This window comes from Callorhinchus milii, unplaced genomic scaffold (assembly GCF_018977255.1).
Source record: "Callorhinchus milii isolate IMCB2004 unplaced genomic scaffold, IMCB_Cmil_1.0 Scaffold1, whole genome shotgun sequence".
Classification (NCBI taxonomy): Eukaryota; Metazoa; Chordata; class Chondrichthyes; order Chimaeriformes; family Callorhinchidae; genus Callorhinchus; species Callorhinchus milii.
In genome coordinates, this window is record NW_024704742.1 from 104,747,189 (window position 1) to 104,771,989 (window position 24,801).

Below are 24,801 nucleotides of genomic sequence, written 5' to 3' on the forward strand. Positions count from 1 at the left end.
TTTTTTTTCTCTCTTGAGTGTGTTGCAGCTTTGAACGATACAAGATTTTCAAAAAAATTATTCAGATGCCATATTAGTCACAAGCTGAAATATTGACTCCAGAAACACAGCTACATGAATGATGGTGTCATGATAATTGAATATTTTCAAAAATATTACATTGCTGACCCTATATGTCACACCATATATAGAGGCAATCACAGTAAAGGGATACCAGTCCCTTACCTAGTCTTCACTTTACTCATGTTTGAACCATTAAAGGAAGATGTGTAGCTCCTATTCTAAACCATCCCACTCTACAACTTCCAATAGCATCACCTAGATGGGACAGTTCCTGGAGAAGTATTCTTTAAGGTCACGAACTGTCACATGGCTGGAGGCTTCCCTCAGGGGTTTGTTTCTGCTCAGTCCTGAACATGTCCACCAAACTTGGCCAAGATCATTGGTGGGTCGGCATCCACCTCCAAGTGTCAAGCTGACACTCTGTTGCTTTAGTCGGCCTCCTTCCTCTATCGGGTGTTCCAGGCAAATAACAACAACAACTTGCACTTATATAGCGCCCTCCACGTAGGGCAGCATCTCAGAGCACTTAGATTGATTATTAACAATAACCAGGTTAATAATAAAGGCAAGAAAAATATTCACAATTTGTAGGAATGTAAACACAACAATGTAAATACTGGAAACTCCTGATAACTTGACCCTGGCTTAAATTGTCATTATCACTGTCAATAACCCAGCCTCTTCCCATGTGAAACGTCCTAACTGATGTGAAAGGCGTTTTACAAATGTAATTTTGTTGTTGTTGAGATGTTAATAAGGGACTCCGCTTCACTTGTCACTCCATTTAACATTGTAACTGGTTGTATTCTAGAAATTCTTATGAGTACTGTACTTATATTGTGAAATTAATCGGTTAACGTATCCTGTAAGATGGTGTCTTGCATTGCAGTTCTCTTACCCCCACCCATCCCGCAGCCTCCAATAGACCAGAGGCCTCCATGATGGATCTGAGCATGTACACCCAACCTCCGCTGAGCACCCACACCAATCATAGAGCTCTCTTGTAGCCCATCAGGACCTAAACTCACCACTCCGGATAACTCATCACTGACCTCTTTTTCCTTGGAGTGAAGAGTTATCAGGAGTTTACTGTATAAGAATGTAAAATAAATAATGGAAATAGAGAGACAAATAATAATGTCTTGGAAATTTCATTTTTCTTATCTTTAGGATTGATTCTTTGCTGGCCTTGCTGCTTCTAAGTGAAGCTGCTAAAATGAACATGGCTTGTTTCAAGGTTTTAACAGATCTAGCAAGCAATATGATCGAGATACAACCACCCATCCTATTGGAGGTAAAGATATTCCTGCAAAGCAGTGTGCTGAAAATTATTAGAAGGAGTTTTTTCTACTGTTTTTTTCCTTTTTCCAAAATTCATAATTATGTCATTGGGCAGTCCGCAATATGTTTTGCTTCCATTTGAAATGTGCAATTCCATTCTACATGATTCTCATAAATTACATATGAATTACTTGCCTATTGTGTATTATTAGCACAAAACACATTGAAACCCACTAGGAGGTGATTAAACAATAATAACAATAATAATCCTTGCATTTGATATATTCTCCCTATACAACCGTTTATCCTTTCATTTCCATTATTTCTACCTGCATCCACACTCTGATTGTTAATAGGAAGCTTGGATGCAAACAAAACATGAGACTGAGATTTAGATTCAGATCTCCAAGATACAGTATAATCCTCTGTTATTCCAACATTATATTGTAAAGCACACAATGTTAGTTCTGAGTAAGGCTGAAAGCAATTTAACTGCAAAAAACTTTTCATATATTTGACTTTAGTAGTTGCTGGAATCACATAAACTTGTTGAGAAATTGTACTGGTGTGCTTCACATCAGGAGGATGGCTCAAGGTGCTTAACAATACTGACTTTGTACCTGAGTTGGGGGTGGGAGCTATGACAATACTGGCTTCGCACCTGAGAGTTGGGGGGAGGGAGGCAAATGATGTTCAAAAGAGGCAGGACTTGAGATGGACCTCATTTTATAACTAGAACATTAAAATTGAAAGGTGTGTTATACCCCACAAGTAAAAAAACAAAAATATTTTTCAAAAAAAGATCTGGTGGGAGAGACCATTTTCCAGAAGTCAGAGGGTGTTCAGCCTCAACTAGTCATTTATTACGAGACACAAAAACAACAACTTCTGTTCCATCTGATAAATATGACTGTTTTGTCATCATATACTTGCACTTCACCATACTGTTTTTGGTGTGCATGTCACAACTGTTAATAGAAGGTGCATAGCTCCTCCCAAAGCTCCTATTTGCCCCAAGCTTATATTTGTTGAATATGCCTGGAAATCTGTATTAACAATCTAGAGGAGGTCTGACAGCACAGCTCCGCTTCCCTCATGAACTCTATCCATTTAGCTCTGAACTAATCAAAATTCAGAAATAAAAAATAGTTTTTTTCTGCAGTCAGCCCACCTTGTTCCAACATTGTATTGTAAAGCACATAAAGGCTTATCTCATACATCTAAAAATTCTTGTCACAATTACTTTGGAGGGTTAACAATCTGAAATAAATGTGTAACTGGTAGTTGTATTTTAATGACAGGACTCTGTGGAGAGAGAAGATCCACATGTTTGGCCCTGGCAGCTGGGCCATATCTATAGCTGTATGCTAGGTGATATTTGTCTCTATGGCATCAATACAGAAATACAAAAGTCTGCTCTAATTGGTTTGGGAAATCCATCAAACAGACCAAAGCAACTCCTCCATACAGGAGGATTACTTGAACTTTTGGAGTACTGTCCATCAACAGCACCCGATCCTGGTGAGTACCAGAGTGCCATTTACATTGTGTATAAGAACTAGAATGACAAATGTTAGCAAAGAGAACTGATTTCCCTCGTGTCAGCAAGTATTGTTTCTCAACACGCTGAGAGGAATAAGTAGAATAGATGGAAGCAATTTATTTAACTTGGACTGTGTACTCAGAACTAGAAAACTCAAGTATAAAATGAATAAGCCTCAAGCAAAATGAGATAGAACAAATGTTCCCCCCGCCCCATCCCCAGAATAGTGGGTATGTGGAATAAACTTCTATCTAAAACGGTTGAAAGAGCAAGACAATCTAAAGGAAGCCTCTGTTCAAAGTATTCCCCCGAGCTATAAAAATGAACATGATAACAATGAATATATATTAGTTTACTTGCAGCAAGGAATCCTCCCATTTTGCAATTCTCTGAATTGCACGTCCTCTGCTGCTCTGCTTACATGTTATTGGAAGGAAATGTGTACATCCCAGCATGACTTCTTTGACATGGGGGAGGATTTGAAGCCCTTGCCCCCTTCCTGTGTTTGCCCTGGGTTAGTCAGCAACAGTCAGCTTGCAGGCCACTATGATCCATTTTGCTATGTGCAGATCTTCTCCCTATAACACATATAATCACAGGAACAGCTGAAGGCCAGTATCCTAGGGGTATGGAAGGTATATTTGAAGAGTGCTCGGGAAAGTTAAAATACATATTGATGATTATATTTAGTCTTGTCTGTAGCTGGGGGTGGGATGAGAGCCCCTGGGTGAGTGGGAAGAAGAATACTTTGAAAAAAAGTTGGTGTGATGTTTAACTCAGAATTTACTGACCCTATGGCAGGAGTGCGATCAAATGAGCCAAATGGAGCCTGTTTATGTTTGCTGCCTAGTTTATTGACTGAAATTTTAATCTAAATTTGCTTACCTAATTATGGAATAATACCTACATCACAGGATGAAGAGAAGGCCCTTTGGCCCACCTGATCCCATCCCTCCAGGATACCCACCCTTGCTCTCTTCTGCAATGCCTTGATGACCTGGGATTGTTGTAGTTGATGACCAACCCTATGTTGCTATGAACTGTATTCAGTACTCTAGGTATGGTCTGACCAGAGCTCTGTCCAGCGTGAGTATGATGTCTGGGAATCTAAACTCAAATGATTTAGCAATATAACCCAACATCCTGTTTGCCTTGTTTATTGCTGCCTCACTCTTGATAGACTGAACGACGAGTCAACTAACATCCTTAGATCTCTTTCAGATTCCCTTTGGCAAGTTTCATCCCATCCATGGACCCAACAAATATCCTCTGCTTCTTGTCCTGCAGCTAATTATTAATTCAGGTCCATGACTTGTCCTTGATAACCAGTTACCACAGTTTGTGAAGGCTTTCATTTAAAGAGCAGTTTGATTCTATGATGGGGATAGGGTGGGTGTTCAGGAAACATGAGATCAGATGGCCGGAAGGGTCCCTCTTCATCCAAACCTTCAAACCAAGTCTCTTGTGAGACTTTCATGTAGTACTTTGTCGAATGCTTTTTGGAAGTCTGGATATACTACATCATATGGCTTCCATCAGACAATTTGGACTATCAACTCCTCAAATAAGTCTTTGAGGTTGATTAGACAAGACCTAGCCTTTCTGAACCCATGTTCCCTGTTGTTTATTAGATTATTTTTATATAGTCTTTTGGAACTCTAGATATACTACATAATATGGCTTTCCTCAGATGATTTGGGCTGTCAACTCCTTTGAGGTTGGCTATTATTTATTAGATTATTTTTAAATATAGATAATCTTTCACTTGCTTTCTGATGATTGCCTCCATATTTTTTACAATTGTGGAGATCAAGCTAACAGATATATAGTTTCCAGGGATGGTATTTGAAGTATTTCAGTGACCCGAGATGAAGGACGCTATATAAATGCAGCTTGTTGTTGTATTTCTAAAATCTGTTGTATATTTAAGGTCTACGACCTTTTCAACAATTACAGTACAAAAAAGCAGTGGTATTACTCTGTCACCATATGAAACTTGTTGTTGCTGTCACTACCTACAGTAAAATATGAGATCAAGAGCAGGTTTATTTAAAGAACCAACACCATCTATTTCTGCAGGTTTAAAAATTGAAGGATGCTGTGGCCAGCAAAGATTGCCTCTCAATAAAAAGAACCAAGTTTGTAACATGTCAACGGAGGAGAAAGAGAGGGAGGATACTGTGTCCCCTGACTCCATAAATTCTGGTGGGTAATTTTTCAGCAGTATAAATTATAATCACTGTATAAAATAGCAACCACCCATGGAAAATGTAAGGTCACGTAATGTGATCTGGATGCCGTAGCACATTGTTTAATTTCTAACCGCACACACAAGGATTATCTTTGCCTGCATTGAAGAAAGTCTTAAAAAGTAAAATATAGTTTTGTTTCTTGTACAGTTACATTAAAAAAATCTTGTATATATGACATATTAGTCTAGAAGGGAATAGGAATATTGGGGAGACTGAGAAGGCGAGGATGGGTGGAAGCTCACGTGAGTATAAACACCGACATAGACTAGTATAGATTCTATGTATGTAATTATTTGTATCTAAACACAAATGATCTATCCACAACAATTATATGTGATGTTGAGCTATGGCACTCAGTGTGCATCATATCTGGCAGGGAATTGTATGTAAGCTGTTATGTCAGTAATTTTCCAACTACTACTACTTCTACAGTACTATCATTGGGAACCTGTTTCAGATAGCCCATGGTTTGTAACCTTTTCACATCTTTATAACTTTTCTTCCCTTTGGGCAGGGAAGATTTATGTTATCCTTGAACAGATGAGGTTCATGTTTATTGTTTGAGGCTGGACTACCAGATGTATATACCTTACTGCAGGGCAATTCATAGTCGTGGACTAGACAGACCTTATTGAGAGCAACCATATTACTGAATGGACCCCCAGTTGTCCTTCAAACTTTACATCGATCTCTTATTTGCTCAGCTTTCCTTCACCTCCTCAACATTGTCCACGTTCTACCCCCGGGGGTATTACATCTACCCCCGGGCTTCCGAGATCCTCTTTCACACCTTCATCACACACAGGCTTGATTATTCCAATGCCCTACTTGCCAGACTTCCCAGTTCTTCCTTACAAAAGCTGCAGACCATGCATAATTCCGTAGCCCTTGTCCTCTTCTGCATCATGCTCTGTAAAGCTATCACCTCTATCCTTGCTTAGTTTCACTGGCTCCCCATTCCCCCCCCCAGTAGATGAAATACAGGATTCTTGTCCATAATTCAATTCCCTCCATGTCCTTGTCCCATTCTACTTCTGAAACCCAACCAACCCAGCCTCTCTGTTCGCTCATTGACTTGCTTCATTTCCCTCACTAGATCCGGCCTATCATTAGTCCCTGAGTTCCTCTGACTCCTCTCACTCTCCTCCTTTAAAACAGGTATTAAGACTTGCCAATTTGTCTGCGCTTTCAGTGATCTTTTTCCCCCCTACCCTCTTCAGCTCTCCCTCCTAATGCCCACCCCCTCCAGGTTGGGTGCCCAGTCAGCTGTGTAAAGTACTTTGGAATGTCCTCCTGGTATGAAAGGTGCTGTGTAAATTGTATTGTGGTTTTACAGCTATAATGTGATGTATTCTGTCCTTGTTCTATCAATGATGTGCCTTGTGGAGGTAATATGCAGAAATCTTTCCTCAGTTGTTTGCAATCCAAACAGCTCATAAGATAAAGTGGGGAAGACGATACTCTAATCTTATATCCCTGGCAACTCTTGACTTGAGAGATGACCATAACAGGACTCAAGCCTACAATCTTCTGATAGCTTCATATTTCATTATTCATTAGACCATATGTCTTTCCAGCTAACTAAGTTCAACACCATTTAAAGAACAGTCTTATTTGAATATCCCATCCATGTTGGTGCACAAGGCAATAAAATGTGCAATTTCCATATTAATTGTCAGGTGTTGCACTTAGCTTCAATTTGTTGCACCTCCAAGATGCCTTATTCGGGTCCTTTTAAACTGCTAGCTCTTTGATAGGATATCTGTGGTGCGTTAGAGAGAAAGAGCTCCTATTGAGATGGCTGATATTTTTCCAGACAGTTTTCCCACACATAGTGCATTACTGTTCTGTGGTGCACCACAGCACCTTGGGACGTCCTCCCGATGTGAAAGGCGCTATACAAATGTAATTTTGTATTTTGTACCATGCTTTGTTGTAACTGGAGCAATCAAAATGGAAGCAATCAAATGTGGTATGATGGAGAATCAGTGGGTGATGAGGTTTATCAGCAGGTTGACAGTTGATTGCAGGTTTACCTGTAGGAAGCAAATATATAAAGTCAAGAACCACCAGAGAGTAAAAAAGAAACTGCGAAGACAAAAACTCTGGAATAATATCACTAAAAGCTGGAAATCAACTGAAGGTCAATCAGCATTTGAAAGAAGAATTGTGTTAATGTAACATTTATAACCCATTCTGCTTAGATGTTATTTAATTGCCTGAAATGTGGCAATGAGCTCATCAGTGATAACAGTCTTGTTGATGGTATTGCACATTGCTGTGAATTTTTATGCTGCCGGGTTATTTCAGGCAGCAGCTGAGGCTTTCAGGCAGTAGATCCATTGATAGAAGCATTTTGCAGGAAAGCTGCCTGATGATTAATCTTTTTTTGGAAGAAGCCAGCAGACATGGATTGATTGCTATCAGCATTTCTATCAGAGAGCCAGTATAAATGGAGAACAAGAGGTGATTGACCATACTCATGTGACTATAAGAGCATCCCACATTACCACGTGGCAAACATCATCTGCAAGGGCTTCAACGTCTTTAATGCACGGATCTATAATTAGTTGTGGAGGATAGGCCAATCCATGATTAGCTATTACATCCTTAAATAGATCATTGGCAAGAGCACATTAGGATTACTGAGGTCTGAAGAGCAAGGCTTTCAATCAAGACTCTGATTCATAAATAGGGACTCTGAAGGCTTTCAAACAAGACTCTGATTCATAAATAGGGACTCTGAGTCATAAATGGGGATTCCATTCCTTAAGGTAACCAGAACAACATTTGATTGCTCCCATTTTGATGGCTCCAGTTACAAAACGGCACGGTACAAAATACAAAGGGAACAAGGTAAGGTTACACAGGCCCGTAGGAACTTGATTGCATACATAGTCAAGATTACATTGGAGTGGAGTTCCTGTGTGTTTCCTCATTAAAAAGTTGCATTTCAAATTGCTGCATACTAGATCCAATAGTGTTCAGTTTTGTATCTCCTATTTTCAAAGGATATTGAGGCATTGGATAATCATACATTCTAAATAGGGAACAACAACAACAACTTGGATTTATATAGCGCCCTCTACGCCAGACGGCGTCTCAGAGTGCTTTATAGTAACGGATCCTGGAACCGAGCCGGGGGAGGGGGGGAAGGTGACCAAAGGTGCGGTCGAAAAAAATAGTGGCTGAAGGCACGGCTGCCAAGGGTGGAGCGGAGGACTCAGGGGATGAGGAGGAGGCCAGACCCGGAGGAACGAAGGCAACCGGTACTGTTTTGAGGAGAGAGGAGGTCAGAGAGGTAGGGGGGGTGCAGAGGAGTGCAGGGACTTGAATACAAGGGTGAGGATCTTGAAATCGATCTTCTCTGGGATAGGCAGCCAGTGCAGTCTGGCAAGGACTGGGGTAATCGGGGAGCGGAGTTTCGTGCAGGTGAGAATGCGGGCGGCAGAGTTTTGAATGATTTGGATTTTATGGATGGTAGTGGATGGGAGACCGGCGAGGAGGGCGTTAGAGTAGTCCAGCCGAGAGGTGACAAAGACACAAGCACAAGGAGTGGTAGATAAGGGAAGAGAAATTAGGGCTCAAATCCAGACATCAATAAGATCTAATTTCTGGGTGTAGAAAGCAGGAAATACGTCAAATAGGATGCTGGGCTTTGTACAATAGGTCTGGAATATATAAGTAAGGAGGTTCTGCTCCAGTAATGTAGAGTGCTGGTCAGATCTCGTTTGAAGTACTGGTTTGGGCACTTAATGTTAGGAAGATTATATTAATCTTGGAGGGTGTCCAGGTATGGTTTACTAGATTAATACCTGGGCTGAAGAGGCTTAGTTATGCTGAGAGCTAAATTGACTGACGTTATACAGGTATTCCTAAAACGAAAGGAGGACACAAGGTGATTTGATTAAGGTATTTAAATACAAGATGTGTCCGTTACATGGGACATCTCTTCAGAGAGGTCGTAAAGATGTGGAATGCTCTGGAAAGCTTTTCAAAATGCCTTGAAGTTGGTGAAAATCCAATAATAAAAAGTTTTATGGTACTGAGGTAACATTTTGATGATTACTAATATATGATACAATAACAACAACTTACACTTATATAGTGTCCTCAAGTAGGATAATATCTCGGATGGCTTGATAGCTTTCTTTACAGTTTATGGCAGAAACACGGATATCATTCCTATTGATGTTACACAACCTGCCTGCAATTATTCAAGATATTTCCGGAGATTTTATAATATGGCAAACTCTGTGACGAGACTGCATTTTAATAGCGGAATGTATTGTGTGATTGTTGCTAAGGAGTCCAGGAATAACATTTTCCTTGGTGGTATTACAGATTTCAGAGGGTATACAATATAGAAATTCCATTACAAGTATACAAGACCAAAGTCTGTAACCCTAATAGCCAGTGGAATTTCACCCTTAGATCTGCAGAATCTGTATTATTATTAATTTTTGCTCGTCCTAATTATATGCTGCATTTTTTAAATTAAGCTTCAGGCATTGATAAAAACATATACTAATTGCAAACCATCCATCCTCAAGTTGCAGAAACAACTATAGGTATCCAATGTGGTTAGAGTCTTCAATAAGAGAATATTACAGTACAATTATGAAACCACCAGTTAATAAATTACTGGCATAAATGAGAGTCATCATTATATCGATTTTTGATTTTCTGGTCTCTTTATGAAACTAACAAATACAAATTCAAAATGTTCAGCTTGGTTTATGACAGTGTTTCTTACATTATTTATCTGACAGATCATGATAGTAGCTGGTTTATTTGCTATGGAGCAGCATACAGTCTGGCAAAGGTCTGTCAGATTCTCACTGGTGACAAGAATCGAGAGGGGCTGAGGTATGCTGCATGGAGTGCTCTGCGAAAGCAAAGCTGGAAACACAACAGTGGAATGCTGACAGCTATTAAAATAGCTGAGGTAATTTGTGTTTCATTGAATATTGGCAGGGGTATGAAACAAAACGTTTATCTGTTATATATTGTAGCAGAAGCAATCATGCTCATCATAACCTAATTTTACACGTAATACAGTGGAATACGTTTTTGCCATACGCCAGTTAACCACGGACGTCAGGCAAATCGAAGAAAACGCCCGGTCACGATTCATTTGTATTCTTAGTTGTTGTAAATATACCTGTTAATTCAGATGGAAATCTGGTTAATCCGGACAAACTGTACTCACTAAGGCCTTCTATGTGTCGAGCCTTCAACCACAAGGAAGTCCGGGATGTAGATGGGTGGAGTCAAATAATAATTGACAAGTGGCTGGAGTTGGGCTGTCAATCAGTGAGGGGCCGGAGGAACGGGGAAGAACAAGAGAGGGAAATGACAATTGATTGACAGCTGAGCAGCTTGTGAATGAGTGGAACCTATCTATTCACAAGCGGCTTCAAGCTGTCAATCACCTCAGCGCCGCCTTAATTGGTCCCCTTCCCATCCAATGTGAGGGTGGAGATGCCGCTTCGTTTTGTGAGAGTATGTTAACTGGTTAGTTAACATTGCTTCATGAAACAACATTATTACATATTATTCTACAGCGTCGGTGGCGCTGCTCTGCTGGGGGGAGTGGTATTTTGGCTAACCTTGGACACCTCTTAAGTCAGACAAAATGCCCGTCCTCCAGCGTCCGGCTTAACCGGCTTCCACTATATCCCTCAGCCCAGATCATAATTTAAATTTTTTTTCTCTAAGTCAAAATTGTTTAAGTCAGCAAACTATAACACTTCAACTTTGGGTTGGAAAAATATTGTACATGATGGACACTATTTAATTTTGAACTGCATTTTTGATTAGATAATTTAATTCCATAAAATAATTTAGTGTAAGTGCATTAAAAACAGAAATATGTGGACCAGATTTATCATAGCTATCTGATTAGAAATCTAGGTTTCTGTACTTGTTCAGCACCTTGGGACATCCTCCTGACACGAAAGCCGCCATACAAATGTAATTTTGTTGTTGTTGTTCACCGAATTTGTCTGTTTCAATATCCAAAAGAATTCTGTATCCGGTTTACACATATTTTGGACCATTTATGTGTGTTGCATTGTGCGTACTTTGCAGTAGCTGTATTGAAGATGTTGATGGCATGCTTTTAAATTTTGAGCTACCCAGCATATACATTCCAATCTGACATTTTGTGTCACTGTCCAACTTCTATTTCAATTCCCAAACAGATTGGGTGGTTTGCCATGTAAAGCAAGTAGGTCAGGTAGAAAAAAAGATTGTTTTGAACTTCATAGAAGCTTTATGAGCAAGTTAAGGATTAATAGACAATTCTTGGATTTTGTGAATGTCAGGTAGATATTATTAATCCCCTATAAATGTATGAAATTCAAATTCTCTAACAAAATTAAAGATGCTTCTCTACATATTCATACACTGTTATGAAGGTATAAAATGTAGCTAATGAAGTTACTGCATGGTACTTTTTGAATATACCAGCTACTGAGACATGCTTTGGATATTTCTGACAAAATACACAATTGAGAAAAGGTAATTATTCATATGAAAACAGGTCATCAAGTTAAAGAAACAACCCTGAGGAATTTGAAAGAAACTGCTTTCACAGTAGGAATATGAAATGCAGGGTGCAGCAAAGTGGAAAACAAAATTGCAGTTTAACATGTGATGATGCTTTGAAGAGTAAATGCCAATTGAATTGATATCTTAATTTACAATTCATGATGACTGGATATTTCAGTGAAACATACAAGTCCAGCATTTGTCTTATGGATTATTATTATTTTTTTTGAGGGTTTATTATCAGGCTTGTGGAGTAAGGAAACTTGCCCAGGGTTACAACATGCTGGGAATTGAACCCAGGTCTCTCGTTTGCGAGGTAAGTGCTCTAACCACTAAGCTACAGGGCTCCAACATGATGACGGTAACATTGGATGAAGATTCATGTGGAGCCCTGTAGCTCAGTGGTTAGAGCACTGGCCTCACAAGTGAGAGACCTAGGTTCAATTCCCAGCATGTTGTAACCCTGGGCAAGTTTCCTTACTCCACAAGCCTGATAATAATTCCTCAAGAAAAAAAACAATAATAAATTGGTCACTTTAATCCACAACTGTTTGTGGGACACTGCTGTGTGCAATTGGCTGCTGCGTTTTGCCCACAAATATAAAGTCAATTCACTTTACAGTATATTGCGTGAAGCACTTTGAGACATCTGGAAGATGTGAAAAGCCCTATATCAAATGCAAGGATTATTATTATTATTATTTGTTGTAAACACTTAAACAGCTACCAGTGTTAGCATTTCAGAATTGGATACCTTTCTGTGCAGCATCATTTACATAGGATAGTTATTGACAATTCAGAGAAGGAAGTCACAAGATGCTCCTTGCATTCTGAGCTGCCATCGGTGGTAGCTGGCACCTTATCTCCTGTAGCAGAGGGACCACTCAGATGCGCAACCTGGGTGCTGGTAGGAAGCATGGGTGTTACTGGTGATATTTTAGAGGGGGTTAGAATGATAGAATGGTGCTTTAGCTCCCTCACTAATACATGGTTCATTTTATGCCACATTTTTTTACCGTATAAATAGGGCATAAAATGCCGTAAGCCTAAGGCATGGAAAATATGAGTTAAAGGATTTTAATTTGAACTTTGATCATAAGACAGGAAGTTGATAAGCCACAAGCAACATTACAAAGTGGATTGTTTCCCATTGTGTAGTAGATATGAAGATTAAAATTATGATTTTAAAAAAACAATTAACGGTATATTGTTAAATCCATGAAACAGGCAATGGTCTGTTTGCAAAGAAAATTTAATAGAACAATGACCCAGAATTGGGTTAAGGATGAAAAATTAGGATGTTTAAGAGAAAAATATTTGGAGAAGAAGGGTAGAGCCAAAATAAATTGGGATGAGAGAGCTGTAGATGTGAATATTCAAATTGGGAGGTTGCATAAGTCCACTTTGTCTTTCAGACATTGATTGGAAAAAGCTTTTCCACAGAATATATCACCCAGGCCTATATGTAAAAACAAAACTATTTTATCTGTTAAAAAATAAATTTGTATGTTAGTGTTACATTATAATATTAATTTAAGATTTTTATATTATTCAATTATGCAGTAATTTCCATCTCAGGCAAAAACCTTCATGTTTGAGAATTTTATAATGTTTTGAATATTTTTTGGAAATAAATATATAATTGAATAATGGATACTTTGTTTTCCGGCAGTCTTTCATTGTATGTACTTGAAATTATGTTATATTGTTTCCTTCTTGTCAACAGGGAGACTAGCCTTGTATTTAAACAAGTTATTTTATATAAAAATATATACGCAATAAAGCAAAAAATGTTTCCATAATTCAGTTTAAGAATTTAAATTCAGTGAAATCTTGAACCATGGATATATAATTCTTAGAATGTGTTCTTTTAATAATGAAGGCTCCACACTATAGTTGAATTATTGTTTTTTAACATAGTTATTGAACTTTTTTTCATTTCCGTCCATTAATGTTTCATTATTTTAACATTTTACCCTGCTCCAATTTTCATAATACATTTTTGGATTTTTCTCAAGATTGAGTCTCCAACTGTCATTGAATAATAATATTGGCAAATCATTTGAATAAATAACCTTTGGTCCATTTTATATTAAGTTGATATGAGGTTGAATACAGTTATTGTAAACCATAGTGTTCATTCACAATAGGCTAGCATCTAAAAATAATTCCAGTTATAAGTGATATTATTTTCAGAATAAATAAAAGAGGTATGTAGTAAATTTCATGGTAAAATGCAGAAATGTATTGCGAAACATATTCCTCTTCATTCTGATATTTTTGTGCTTTTCATCTTTTGAATACAATTAAAGTCACGTTCTAGAATGAGAATTTTTCCAAAATGCACTCTACTCCATACCATTTCAATTGCCAGGGACTACATATTCTCAAGGCTGAAAGTAAACATGCAAGGTGCGTTTTTTTTAAAAAAAACAGAATTTAGGAGATGAAACTAATCGTCAGTAAATTTACTGATCTTGGTGATAAGCATGTCTTATTCTCAAATGATTGGTAAATTTACAAAAAAAGGGGTTAAATTAATTAAATTGATAAGGCAGCTGCCTTATACTGTAGTATGAACTACAGTAAAGTAGATTTTTGTAGTTTGGACAGGAACATGAAATACAAAGTGAACTCTGGGATGAGAAAAAGCCATTCAACAATTATGACAAATTATTGTATTTTTGGATTATTCCAAATATTTTCACTTCTATTATCTTGCATATTAGATTAGCCCAATCTGTGAATACGTTGTTCTGCTATCCGGTCTAAATTTACATTCTCTGATTTCTTTATATGCTCCTTTGGATTTACTTTCTTGACCTCCTTTAATGCAATTCATTAGTTTGTGCTAATCTAATCCAGGGTGTTCCAACTAGTGGCCCGTGGGCCGATTTAATCATCTCCCCACTTTCCCTCCATTTCATCTGGTCCACACTCTCCCTCCATAACCCTTAAATGTTATGTTTCTGGAAGGGAAACGCAAACATTTTGCTTATGCAGCCTGCAGACGTATCTCAAATAGCACATCCGGCCCTCAGCAGCCAAAAGGTTGGATCACCGTTTTGTGCACAATTATTTTATATACAATTATGTGCCTTATTTTTCAAACTTTACATTTTCCTGATCTTGTTCATTGATTTTTGCTTTACATTTGGGATCATCTTGATGCTATTCCAGTTTATGTTAAAGGTTTATAATTTTTATCTTTAGCATACCTTCTGTACACTAGTATGGTATGTTTATATTCATCCTAACATTCAGTTCATTTTCTTTATCTTTAATTGTCATATCATTGTCAGAAACAGATATGTCTATTGTTACCTCTAGGTTTTGTGTTCTAATTAAAATTGTGTTCTAATTCATTGCATATGTCCCACATTTGTTTACTTATGCAGTTCACATTTGTCAGTGATTTTGTATTGCCACGTGTGTTCACTTCCATAACCAATCCTTTCTCAAGATGATTTTTTTTGGATTGTAAAGGTAGCAGAACTCTGTGATGGTTAATGTTTTTCGTATGTTGGATTTTTTTTACTGAAGAAAAGGATAATCTCTATCCAGCTCCTACTAAAATTAGGCTAATCCTTATCTAGCTCTTATTAAAATTAGGATTAGCGTGAGAGCGGATTATGTAAGCGTAAATAATTTAGATCCAATTATGTATGACCAGCAAGAACATTTTCACTCAGCAACATTTATTAGGGGAAAAACTCTTGAGGTAAAGCCTTAGAGATTGTGAATAGATTAAAATGAGCGATCTGGGAACATAAAAATGCACAACACCAGAAAGACTAATGTCCATCATGAAGCCCCATTTTTTAGAAAAACATTCTCCTTTGTATCTTTTAATTACTTCTTTTGCCAGAAATCCAAGATGAGCACATTCTTGTGGAATTCTTTAACTAAATTATCCCTAGAAATATCTCAGTCCCAAAAATGTTGAAGTTATAGATCGTAGAATAAATTAGACCACGGGGGTTTTGACATTGTATATATCCTCTGGGTTATAAAGATCATTCGTAGAAGTTATTTTGGAAATGTAATGATAGCAGAATTTTGTAATGATGCTACTTGCTTGTGATTCTCAATTGAAAATAAAAACTGGTTCAGTGGTAGAAAGCTATGAAACTTTTCGGGGTGGAGGACATAGAATAATAATAAGATTGGAATAATTTGCTGTGCACAATTGGCTGCCGCGTTTCACCCACAAAATATACAATCAATTCACTTTACAATATATTCTATGAAGTGCTTTGAGACATCTCAAAGACGTGATAAGGCGCTATATCAAATACAAGGAACAGTTTTATTAAAGGGTTCTGAATTATCACATTCCAAGAAGCTTGGAAGAGATTTCGATATGGAGAGTTGATCTGCAGGGAGAAGAAGATAGAGAATAGCTGGGGTACTTTCTAGAAAGAAATTCTCAGCCTTAAAATAATCAAGGCTTACTATTTAAAATTGGACAAAGTCAATTAAAAACAATATTATCTTGCCATATTCAAAACAAATACTTATTGGAAAGATCTGGAAGTGGGGAAACCGGCAAGGAATGCATTTGCAAAGTCAAATCAGGAAGGGTAATAAAAGCTTGAATGAAGGTATTAGTGGTAGTTTGTATGTGATAGGAATTAAGGCCAGGGAGACTGAGGAAACAGATCCAACAGTGAGTAGACTTTGGTAGGAGCCAAGGAGAATGACTTCTGTCGTATACTCGATGAGCTGCAAGAAGTTGAGGCACATCCAGACCTTGATTTCTTAAATAGAAAAGTAGATTTGGGTGTCATCCACATACATGTCTACAAGCGTCACCAAGAGAGAGATAACCAAAATCACTCAGAATAGAGCCCTTAGGTACCCCGCAAATGACCGGGCGAGGGCAGAAGGTGAAACCATTTGAGGAGATAAAGTGGACGCATTAGATTACGTACAATTGGAATCAAGAGTGTATGGTCCCTTCGTCCCTTGGAAGTGGATGAAAGAGAAGTGATCGAGAAGGGTGAGGGGTCAACAGTGTCAGAAGCAGCAGCAGAGAGCAAGATTGCAGAGGAAAGCTCTGTCGCAGAGAGTGAAAATGTCATTGGTAACTGACAAGGGCAGTCTGAGTGCTGTGTTTGGGGCAGAAAAGTCTGGTCTGCTTGTGCTGCTCTAACCTCTCCGCCCACCATTGATGGCCAAACCTTCAGCAACTACACCCCAAGCTCTGCAACTCCATCCTTCTAACCTCCGTCTCACTCCCTCTCTATCTGTCTTTAAATCCTGCCTGAAAACCTACTTCTTCTCCTCCATAAAATAACAACTTGCATTTATATAGTGCCCTTCACACGGGGTAGCATCCCAGAGCGCTTGATAGTGGCAAGTCTGACCCCCAGCCAAGAGGAGAGGGAGAGGGGGGAGGTGATAGTAAGCACAAGCAAAAAGGAAGGTCGTTAGGCGGGATTTGAAGGTGGGAGTGAGGGGGCAAGGCAGAGGGATTGAGGGAGAGAGTTCCAGAGTTTTGGGCCATAGTGGCTGAAGGCACGGGGCTAAGGGATGAACAGGAGGCCAGAACCGGTCGAATGAAGGCAGCAGGTGGGGTGTAAGCAAATCGGATAGGTAGGGAGGTGTGAGGGCATGAAGGGATTTGAAAACGACTGAGAGGATCTTACAGAAGCAACTCTTGCTGGAAGTGTGCATGAGTGGATACTGGACTAACACCAGAGTTATCTCAGCTGTGATTCCCCCTGCAGTTTGATTGCCTACTGACATTCAAAACCTTGGGTCACTTGTGAAAAAAGGCCTTTGGACAAGGCAACAGAGGGCTGCTACTACCCACAGACGCAGCCTGTAATGAGGGAAAATTGGAAGCAAAATCATTTTGTTCCATATACTTTTCCAGTATTCAGTCCAAAACCTAATATAGTCAAAGAACATATGGAAATATTATAGTAGTGGTAATACTTTGCTGAATAATAAGTAAATAATAATAATCCTTACATGTGACATTGCACTTTATTGTGTTGATGAATTATCTCAAAGCTCTTCACAGGATTTATTGTAAAATGTAGTGACTGTACGTTTGTAGGCAAACAAATATTATCTGTTTAATGTTTTGTAAGTAATTATTTCCCTCAGTTAATTTACATTACAAAACACAACATTAAAATGTAGTTTCTAAAGTACAAAAAAGCCATAATAAAGAGAAAGATGTTAATGGTTCCCAGCGTGTAACACCCTCCTCCAGTTTCTGAAACTAATTGTGTGTGTTTTCATGTGGTAATTTTAATCTAACTGAGCTAAAATAATAAACTATTTCTATAACACGTTTTCTTTCTATAGCTAAACAGAATCACTATTGCAATGTTTCCAAGGTGCGCACCACAACTGATATACTGAGCACTGTGTCTTGTCTCCTGCTGCTCTATAGAGAAATGAGACCCAGGGGTCCCCCTGAGCGATAGTTGCATGATAGTGACTCTGGATGTGCAACTCTGGATAGAAACTCTGGATGATGCATGATAACAGCTCTGGATTCTTGCACTATTAACAGAATGTTTGAGAAACTGTGTGGAACTGAGCCACACAGCAGTGGAAAGGTTGCAGGTTTAATCGCTGATCTATGATGAGTTAGGTGATCTTACCCAACGCAGTGATAGGGTTGTTATAATTGACCTCAATGCTATTAGGCCAAGGAGGAGGAAAATCATTCAAGGTTTTCATTGATCCCCAGATCTAAGGCTGGAAATGCACAAGCTGATGTTGGTTAAGAATAAGACTGGGCTCAGCTGTGATTCCCCACAGTGGGTAGGTAGCCTGTCAAATATCATCATCACAATGGATGAATGGGCATTTAGGTGAAGTAATCAGGGTGACTAAACTTTGCCCAGCACAACTCAGTACCTTCAGGAAAGAGGAGAGAAATTTTCAGGGGGGTGGATACTGTACTCTTCTGCACCCCCCTGGAGCTCCATTAGACTTAATATCTAATTCAGCTGCTCTAATATAATATTATCCTCTTTTAATGCTCTGTCTTGTCTGCCACAAATCTTTCAGTATTTCCCAGACTCTTTTTTGTTGACTTTCCCATTCTCCGCACTACAGTGCACCTCCCTTGCCAAGACCTTCACACTCATTTGCTTACATGGAACAGGGCTGCACAATTTAGAGCCTTTTTTTAAGTAATAAAGCAACACTTGCTATATGCTACTTCCAGGATGTAGGATGCAGTCACAATGTCAGTTCTCTCATGGCAGATTTGAATGCTCCAGCTCAGAGGGGAAATGCCACAGGGGATCCAGAAACTATTTCCTTACCACTGAGTTTCATGGCATGATTGCAAATTCCCAGTAGTGCCTGCCTTAAACGCTTGAGCGTAGTGTAATTAAGGGCGCTTGGATATGAATCTGCTAGTCAGGGGATTTTGACCTGTCTTCCATTTTATTTATTACCTACATTTTCCTAAAAATTTTAATTCTGTGTAATTTTTTTTATAAATGTTTCTACAAATGGAATTTTAAACAAATGTAGAGCTTTAATTGAAATATTATTTAGGTTATTCATCATAATCTTGATGAATTATGTAAAAAATAAATATCGGATGTCGGAGTCCTTCCTAGACAGTCTCTCGAGCCTGAGGAATATTTGGGTAACACACAGGGAGGTACTATCTTATTCTGACAGTGGACTATTGATGTGTGGGTCTGTTTTTTCTATAGTGAATAGATGTTCATTTTCCCTACTTGTATGTATAAGGGGGAGGGGAGAAGGGAGTCTGCACTAACGTGCCTTATATTGCGGAAATATTTGTCCAGAATTGCAGGGAAATTTGGCAAATTTTGTGGGCAATTTCGGGAGGTGGAATGGGGGTCATTAGTGCTATTCTCAGAGAGCGAGAGAGAGATGCACACCAAAACAGATACATACTCGCAGACACAGAAGACACACATATACACACACACACACACAGAAACACACACATACAGACAGAGGAGAGAGAGACACAGACACTCATAAACAAACACACAAAGAGAGGAGAGACACTCACAAACATATACAGAGGAGAGAGAGACACACAGACACACCCACACAGACAGTCACAAACACAGGAGAGACAACAACAACAAGATTGCATTTATAGAGCGCCTTTCATGTCGGGAGGACGTCCCAAGGCGCTGTACAGTTGGGTCGAGACCCGAGCAGGGGGGAAATGGTCAGGGTGAGGGGAGGGAAGGGAGGGAGCGAGGAAGGGGTAGAGAGTCGAGAGGGGAGCTGAAGGCACGGTTGAAGAGAAATGAAGAGACACACAGACACACCCACACAAACACATACACAGGAGAGAGATACACAGACAATTTCAACAGCGAGGCCTCGGAGTGGAGCGAAGCCCATTTCCCACTTGCGCTTCACCATGCGTACGTGTCTGGAGCACTGAATGCAGCAATTCAGTGCAGCGCTTCCCCCGGCACTGAACTGGAGTGTCAGCCCCAACCACAGTAATGTGGGGTAAACAACCAGCAGCAGCGCGCAGAGCCCCATGGCACCAGAAACTGCAGTAGCCGATTTTAGCGGAGTTTATACCAGAGGACGCTGTTTATGGCGGATTCCACAGAAAAATTGCCACCGCACTTTCTATTGGCCCAGCTTATAGGCTTCAGCTATAGAGTTAGTGCATTTCTGAAACTTAAATTGACAGGAACTGAATATTTACCCTTTTGGGTGATAAATAGTCTGCTGGACTGGTATTTCATGGTTTCACAGACCATTAAGATGGTGTAATAAATGGTAATTTTCACATAAGGATGCAGAACAAGTACCTAGCTTAAATTAAGTTGAATTGATGTTCTGTTTTCCTCTTTTCAGGCAGAGTTAAACGGCCCAATAAATCCTTGCATTAATGGAAACCTGAAAATTTCAGCATCTCCCAGAAGCTTAAGTGCAGCTCCACATATAGGTTACAGAATAGGAAGTATTCTTTCTCAGCTCTACCTGCCTTCTGTGGTTCCTCACCTTCCTGTGCCTCAGCTACCACCACAACGAGCTCCACTTCCCAGACAACCTAAGATAGAAAAAAAAATGTCAGGTCTTACCCTCAGGTATGAATGAATTCTCAACATTTGCACTTACTTGTTTTTACTTCCAGTTATACTATTATAACAAGTTCATTAGACCTGGTGTTGTAAATAAACATCTAAAATCTGAACCGTTGCAGCTACAACATTTATGTCAGATAGGCAGATAGTTTGTTCAGGGTAGAAACATATGAAATAGTACACTTTGGAAGGAAGAATAGGGAAAGCAAATGCACCTTAAAGATATTAAATGGAGTAGAGGATCAGGGGATCTTGGTTTGCATATGACACAGCTCTACACATTAAGGGTAGCAGTTGAGGTAGATACAACAACAACAAAATTACATTTATAGTAATAGAGGACATCCCAAAGCGCTAAACAGTCAGATGTCAGGGCCCGAGCATGGGGGAGGGGTAGTGTAGGGGTGAGGGAAGGCAGAGAGGTGGGAGGCAGACCAAAGGCACGGTCGAAGAGAAGGATCTTGAGACCGGCCTTGAAGAAGGCAAGGGAGGAAGCGAGGTGAAGGGACGTGGGATGGAGTTCCAGAGTGTGGGGGCAGAGAGGCTGAAACCCCGGCCACCGATGGTCGGGCGGGAGACATGGAGCAGACCGGAGCCCGATGAACAGAGGGAGAGGGCAGGTTGGTAGGGATTCAGCAGGTCAGAGAGGTAGGAGGGGGCAAGGCCATGGATGGCCTTAAAGGTGAGGACGAGGATCTTGAACTTGATCCTCTGGGGGATGGGGAGCCAGTGGAGTCGGGTGAGGATGGGAGTGATGGAGGCAATAAAATGACAAATGACAAACACTTGTTTTATACCTAAAGGTACAGAGTAGAAAAACAAGAAGACAAGGGTGAATGTGTACAAGATTTTAATTAGGTGACTGTTGGAAATTTTACACACACTATTATAGGAAGGATATAAAAGCAATAGACAGGTCCAATGTAGATAGTGTATCGTTCGGGATCAGTTGGTGTCACTCTTGCCTCTGAATCAGAAGATTGTGGGTTCAAGCACCAATTCAGGACTTTGAACTCACACGTCCTCCTAACATGAAAGGCATTACACCAAATGTAAGGAAATAGGATATTTCTCAGAAACAAGGGTTTTGGCTGAAAAGTTATGGCTTTTTTGCACTAGAGCAGAGAGCAATACGTTTTGACCTGATATAAATCTACAAAAATATTATAGAGATATGATAAAGTAAATAGGAATATTTCCTCTCTTCTGCAGGATGGGAACGAGAGGGCAAAAAAATATATAGTGACAAAAAGCGTTCGAGGAGAATTAGAAAATATTTAGTGCACTGATGGTAACAAAGAATTAATTACTGGGAGGAAAAAAGCATCTGCACCAGAATGGGTCATTTGAAACATTCATACTTCACTTCAGATTAATTGATCATACACAAATGGCTATTTTTTGAACCTTGCTGGTGCAAATGGCTGCTATGTGGTTAAGAATTATTACAATTAATAACAATTATTTGTTATTATAATTATTTGTGAAGTGCTCCAAGAAATTTCAAGAAATGGCACTATAAAAATGCAAGTTCTTCAATTAAACTCCACAATTTGAATGTCTTTTGTCTGAATTGAGTACTTTATTGCAGTTTTGATTCACACCTCATGGTGGCAATATATCTTTATTTGGAGTATCAAATATATCTCGTGATTGATGATCCGCCATGTAAAGTTGCTCTTATTTATCTTTAAATTCCAAACCAAGGTTCAAGAAAGAACATTGTTAATGATTTGCTAGATCTGATGCCTACATTGAAATCCATTTGCTATATCTTAATCCATCATTTTATGTTAGATATATTTTTGAATGTTTATTCCTGCTTGCATTTGTTACCTCATTTGCATAATGTGGTGTCATTAGAAATATTGCAAACAAATTATTACAAAGTTATTGTTGGCTAATTAATAGTAAAGTCTAAATAATGCCATTATTACTATTCCACTGCCCTCCCATATCTAAATCACACCTATACATAGACAAATGTGTAAATATTAAACAAGTACACAGAGATATAAACATTGACTCAAAAAGGGCCACAAACATATAGAGAATGAAAATAATGGTAGCCTAATTACAACCCTCTCACCTCCAGCTGCAAATATATGTATCAATAAGCTGAATCTGCTGGAGGTCCTTTAAGGTGTTTTTTCATTTTGATTTATTCAGTTGGAAAATTTGAGGGGTAATCTTTCCAACGCAGGCAAAAAAATATGTCAAAGTGTATCTGAAGTGTGAAGTCTGTGAACTGTGGAAGAACTTGTAAATCAAGTCGAAGAGATGGTAGCCATGAGGAGGGTGGTCAGTTAAGTTAGTTTATCCTCTTAATCAGCTTGCAATTGCAGATTGTAGCTTGCATTTTAAGACAACAACAACAACATTACATTTATAGAACACCTTTCACGTCGGGAGGACGTCCCAAAGCACTGAACAGTCAGGTGTCGGGGCCCGAGCATGGGGGAGGGGTGGTGTAGGGGTTAGGGAAGGCAGAGAGGTGGGAGGGCGACCAAAGGCACGGTCGAAGAGAAGGGTCTTGAGACCGGCCTTGAAGGAGGCAAGGGAGGAAGCGAGGAGAAGGGACCGTGGGATGGTAGGGCTGGTCGGGCGGGAGACATGGAGCAGGCTGGAGCCCGATGAACGGAGGGAGAGGGCAGGTTGGTAGGGAGTCAGCAGGTCAGAGAGGTGAGGGGCAAGGCCATGGATAGCTTTAAAGGTGAGGACGAGGATTTTGAACTCGATCCTCTGGGGGATGGGGAGCCAGTGGAGTCGGGCGAGGGTGGGAGTGATAGGGTCACGGAGCCTGGTGCGTGAGAGTACATGAGCTGCAGAGTTTTGGATGATCTGCAGCTTGTGAAGGGAAGAGTTGGGAAAGCCGATGAGGAGAGAGTTCCCGTAATCGAGCCTTGATGTGAGGAATGCGTGGGTGAGGGTTTCGGCAGCCTGAGGGGTGAAGCAGTGGCAGAGTCTGGCAATGTTGCGGAGGTGGTGGTAGGCAATGCCAGTCTTGGCGCGGATGTGGGGAAGAAAGGACAGTTCAGGGTCAAACCAGATACCCAGGTTCCTGACTGGCTTAAGTGAGGTTGAGTGCGCAGCCGTGGAGGCTGTTGCTGCCAGCGCCTGAGGTGGAGAAGGGTTGGTTCTGCGGACCTCTGCCAGAAGCGATGTTCAGCATAGCTTTTTTGATGTTCATCCACTTGCAGCCTGTTGATTCCTTGTATCTTCAAAGGAAGGCTGCCCATTTAGAATGACATTGTTGAGACCAATATTTTGTGGCTGAAAGCAGTCATAGTTGAAGTTAAACAATATTTCACATAAAGGTATAGAAAAGGGAATATAAGGGAGAAGGGGATATCCACGTGGAGTATAAACATTAGCATGGACTAGTTGTGCCGAATACTGTTCTGTCCTGTACAGTTTATATAATTCTACATAAAGAAACTGGTTCCCCATCCTTCCTGCTACACAAGCTGTCATAATGGTTCCTTGGACACTAGCGTGCAGCTTTTTAACACCTAGATCTACTGATTGTATCTTAGCACTGGTGGTAAAAGTCACCAATAAACATAATTTGAATAGGAAAATAACACTGCTCTGAATCTCACCTGTTAATGAGAACCAATTAAGGTGTCGGCCTGACTCAGTTGGTTGCATTGTCTCCTCTGAGTTAGAAGGTTGTGGGTTCAAGCCGCACATTAGGACTTTGAACTCACAGTCTAAGCAGACACTCCAGTGTGGTACAGGTGGTGTTTTGCTGGAAGGGCTGTCCTTCATATATGACGTTAAACCAAAGTCCCATTTGCCTATTCAGGTAGATGTTAAACGTTCATCACAGTATTCAAAAGGAGAAGGGGGTTTCTCCAATGTCCTGGCCAATAAGCCCCAAATAAAATTGGTCATTTGGTAATTCAAATACATAGTCACTACACTTTACAGTATTTCCTGTGAGGTGTCCTTCTGACGTGAACTGCGCTATATCAAATGAAAGGATTATTATTAATAAAGAATTTTACTCTAATAAAATACAAACATTTGCACC

General features: G+C 39.7%; 1 protein-coding gene across 1 annotated transcript in view; it reads left to right on the top strand.

The window, feature by feature from the left end:
- The window catches only part of tmem232 (transmembrane protein 232), a 65,044-nt gene that overhangs the window by 34,615 nt on the left and 5,628 nt on the right, over positions 1 to 24,801 (top strand). The window contains exons 9-13 of the mRNA XM_042333954.1: positions 1,234 to 1,357; positions 2,646 to 2,865; positions 4,967 to 5,092; positions 9,912 to 10,087; positions 20,536 to 20,768. Coding sequence (XP_042189888.1) covers positions 1,234 to 1,357; positions 2,646 to 2,865; positions 4,967 to 5,092; positions 9,912 to 10,087; positions 20,536 to 20,768 — 879 coding nt within the window. The remainder of the gene's footprint in view (positions 1 to 1,233; positions 1,358 to 2,645; positions 2,866 to 4,966; positions 5,093 to 9,911; positions 10,088 to 20,535; positions 20,769 to 24,801) is intronic.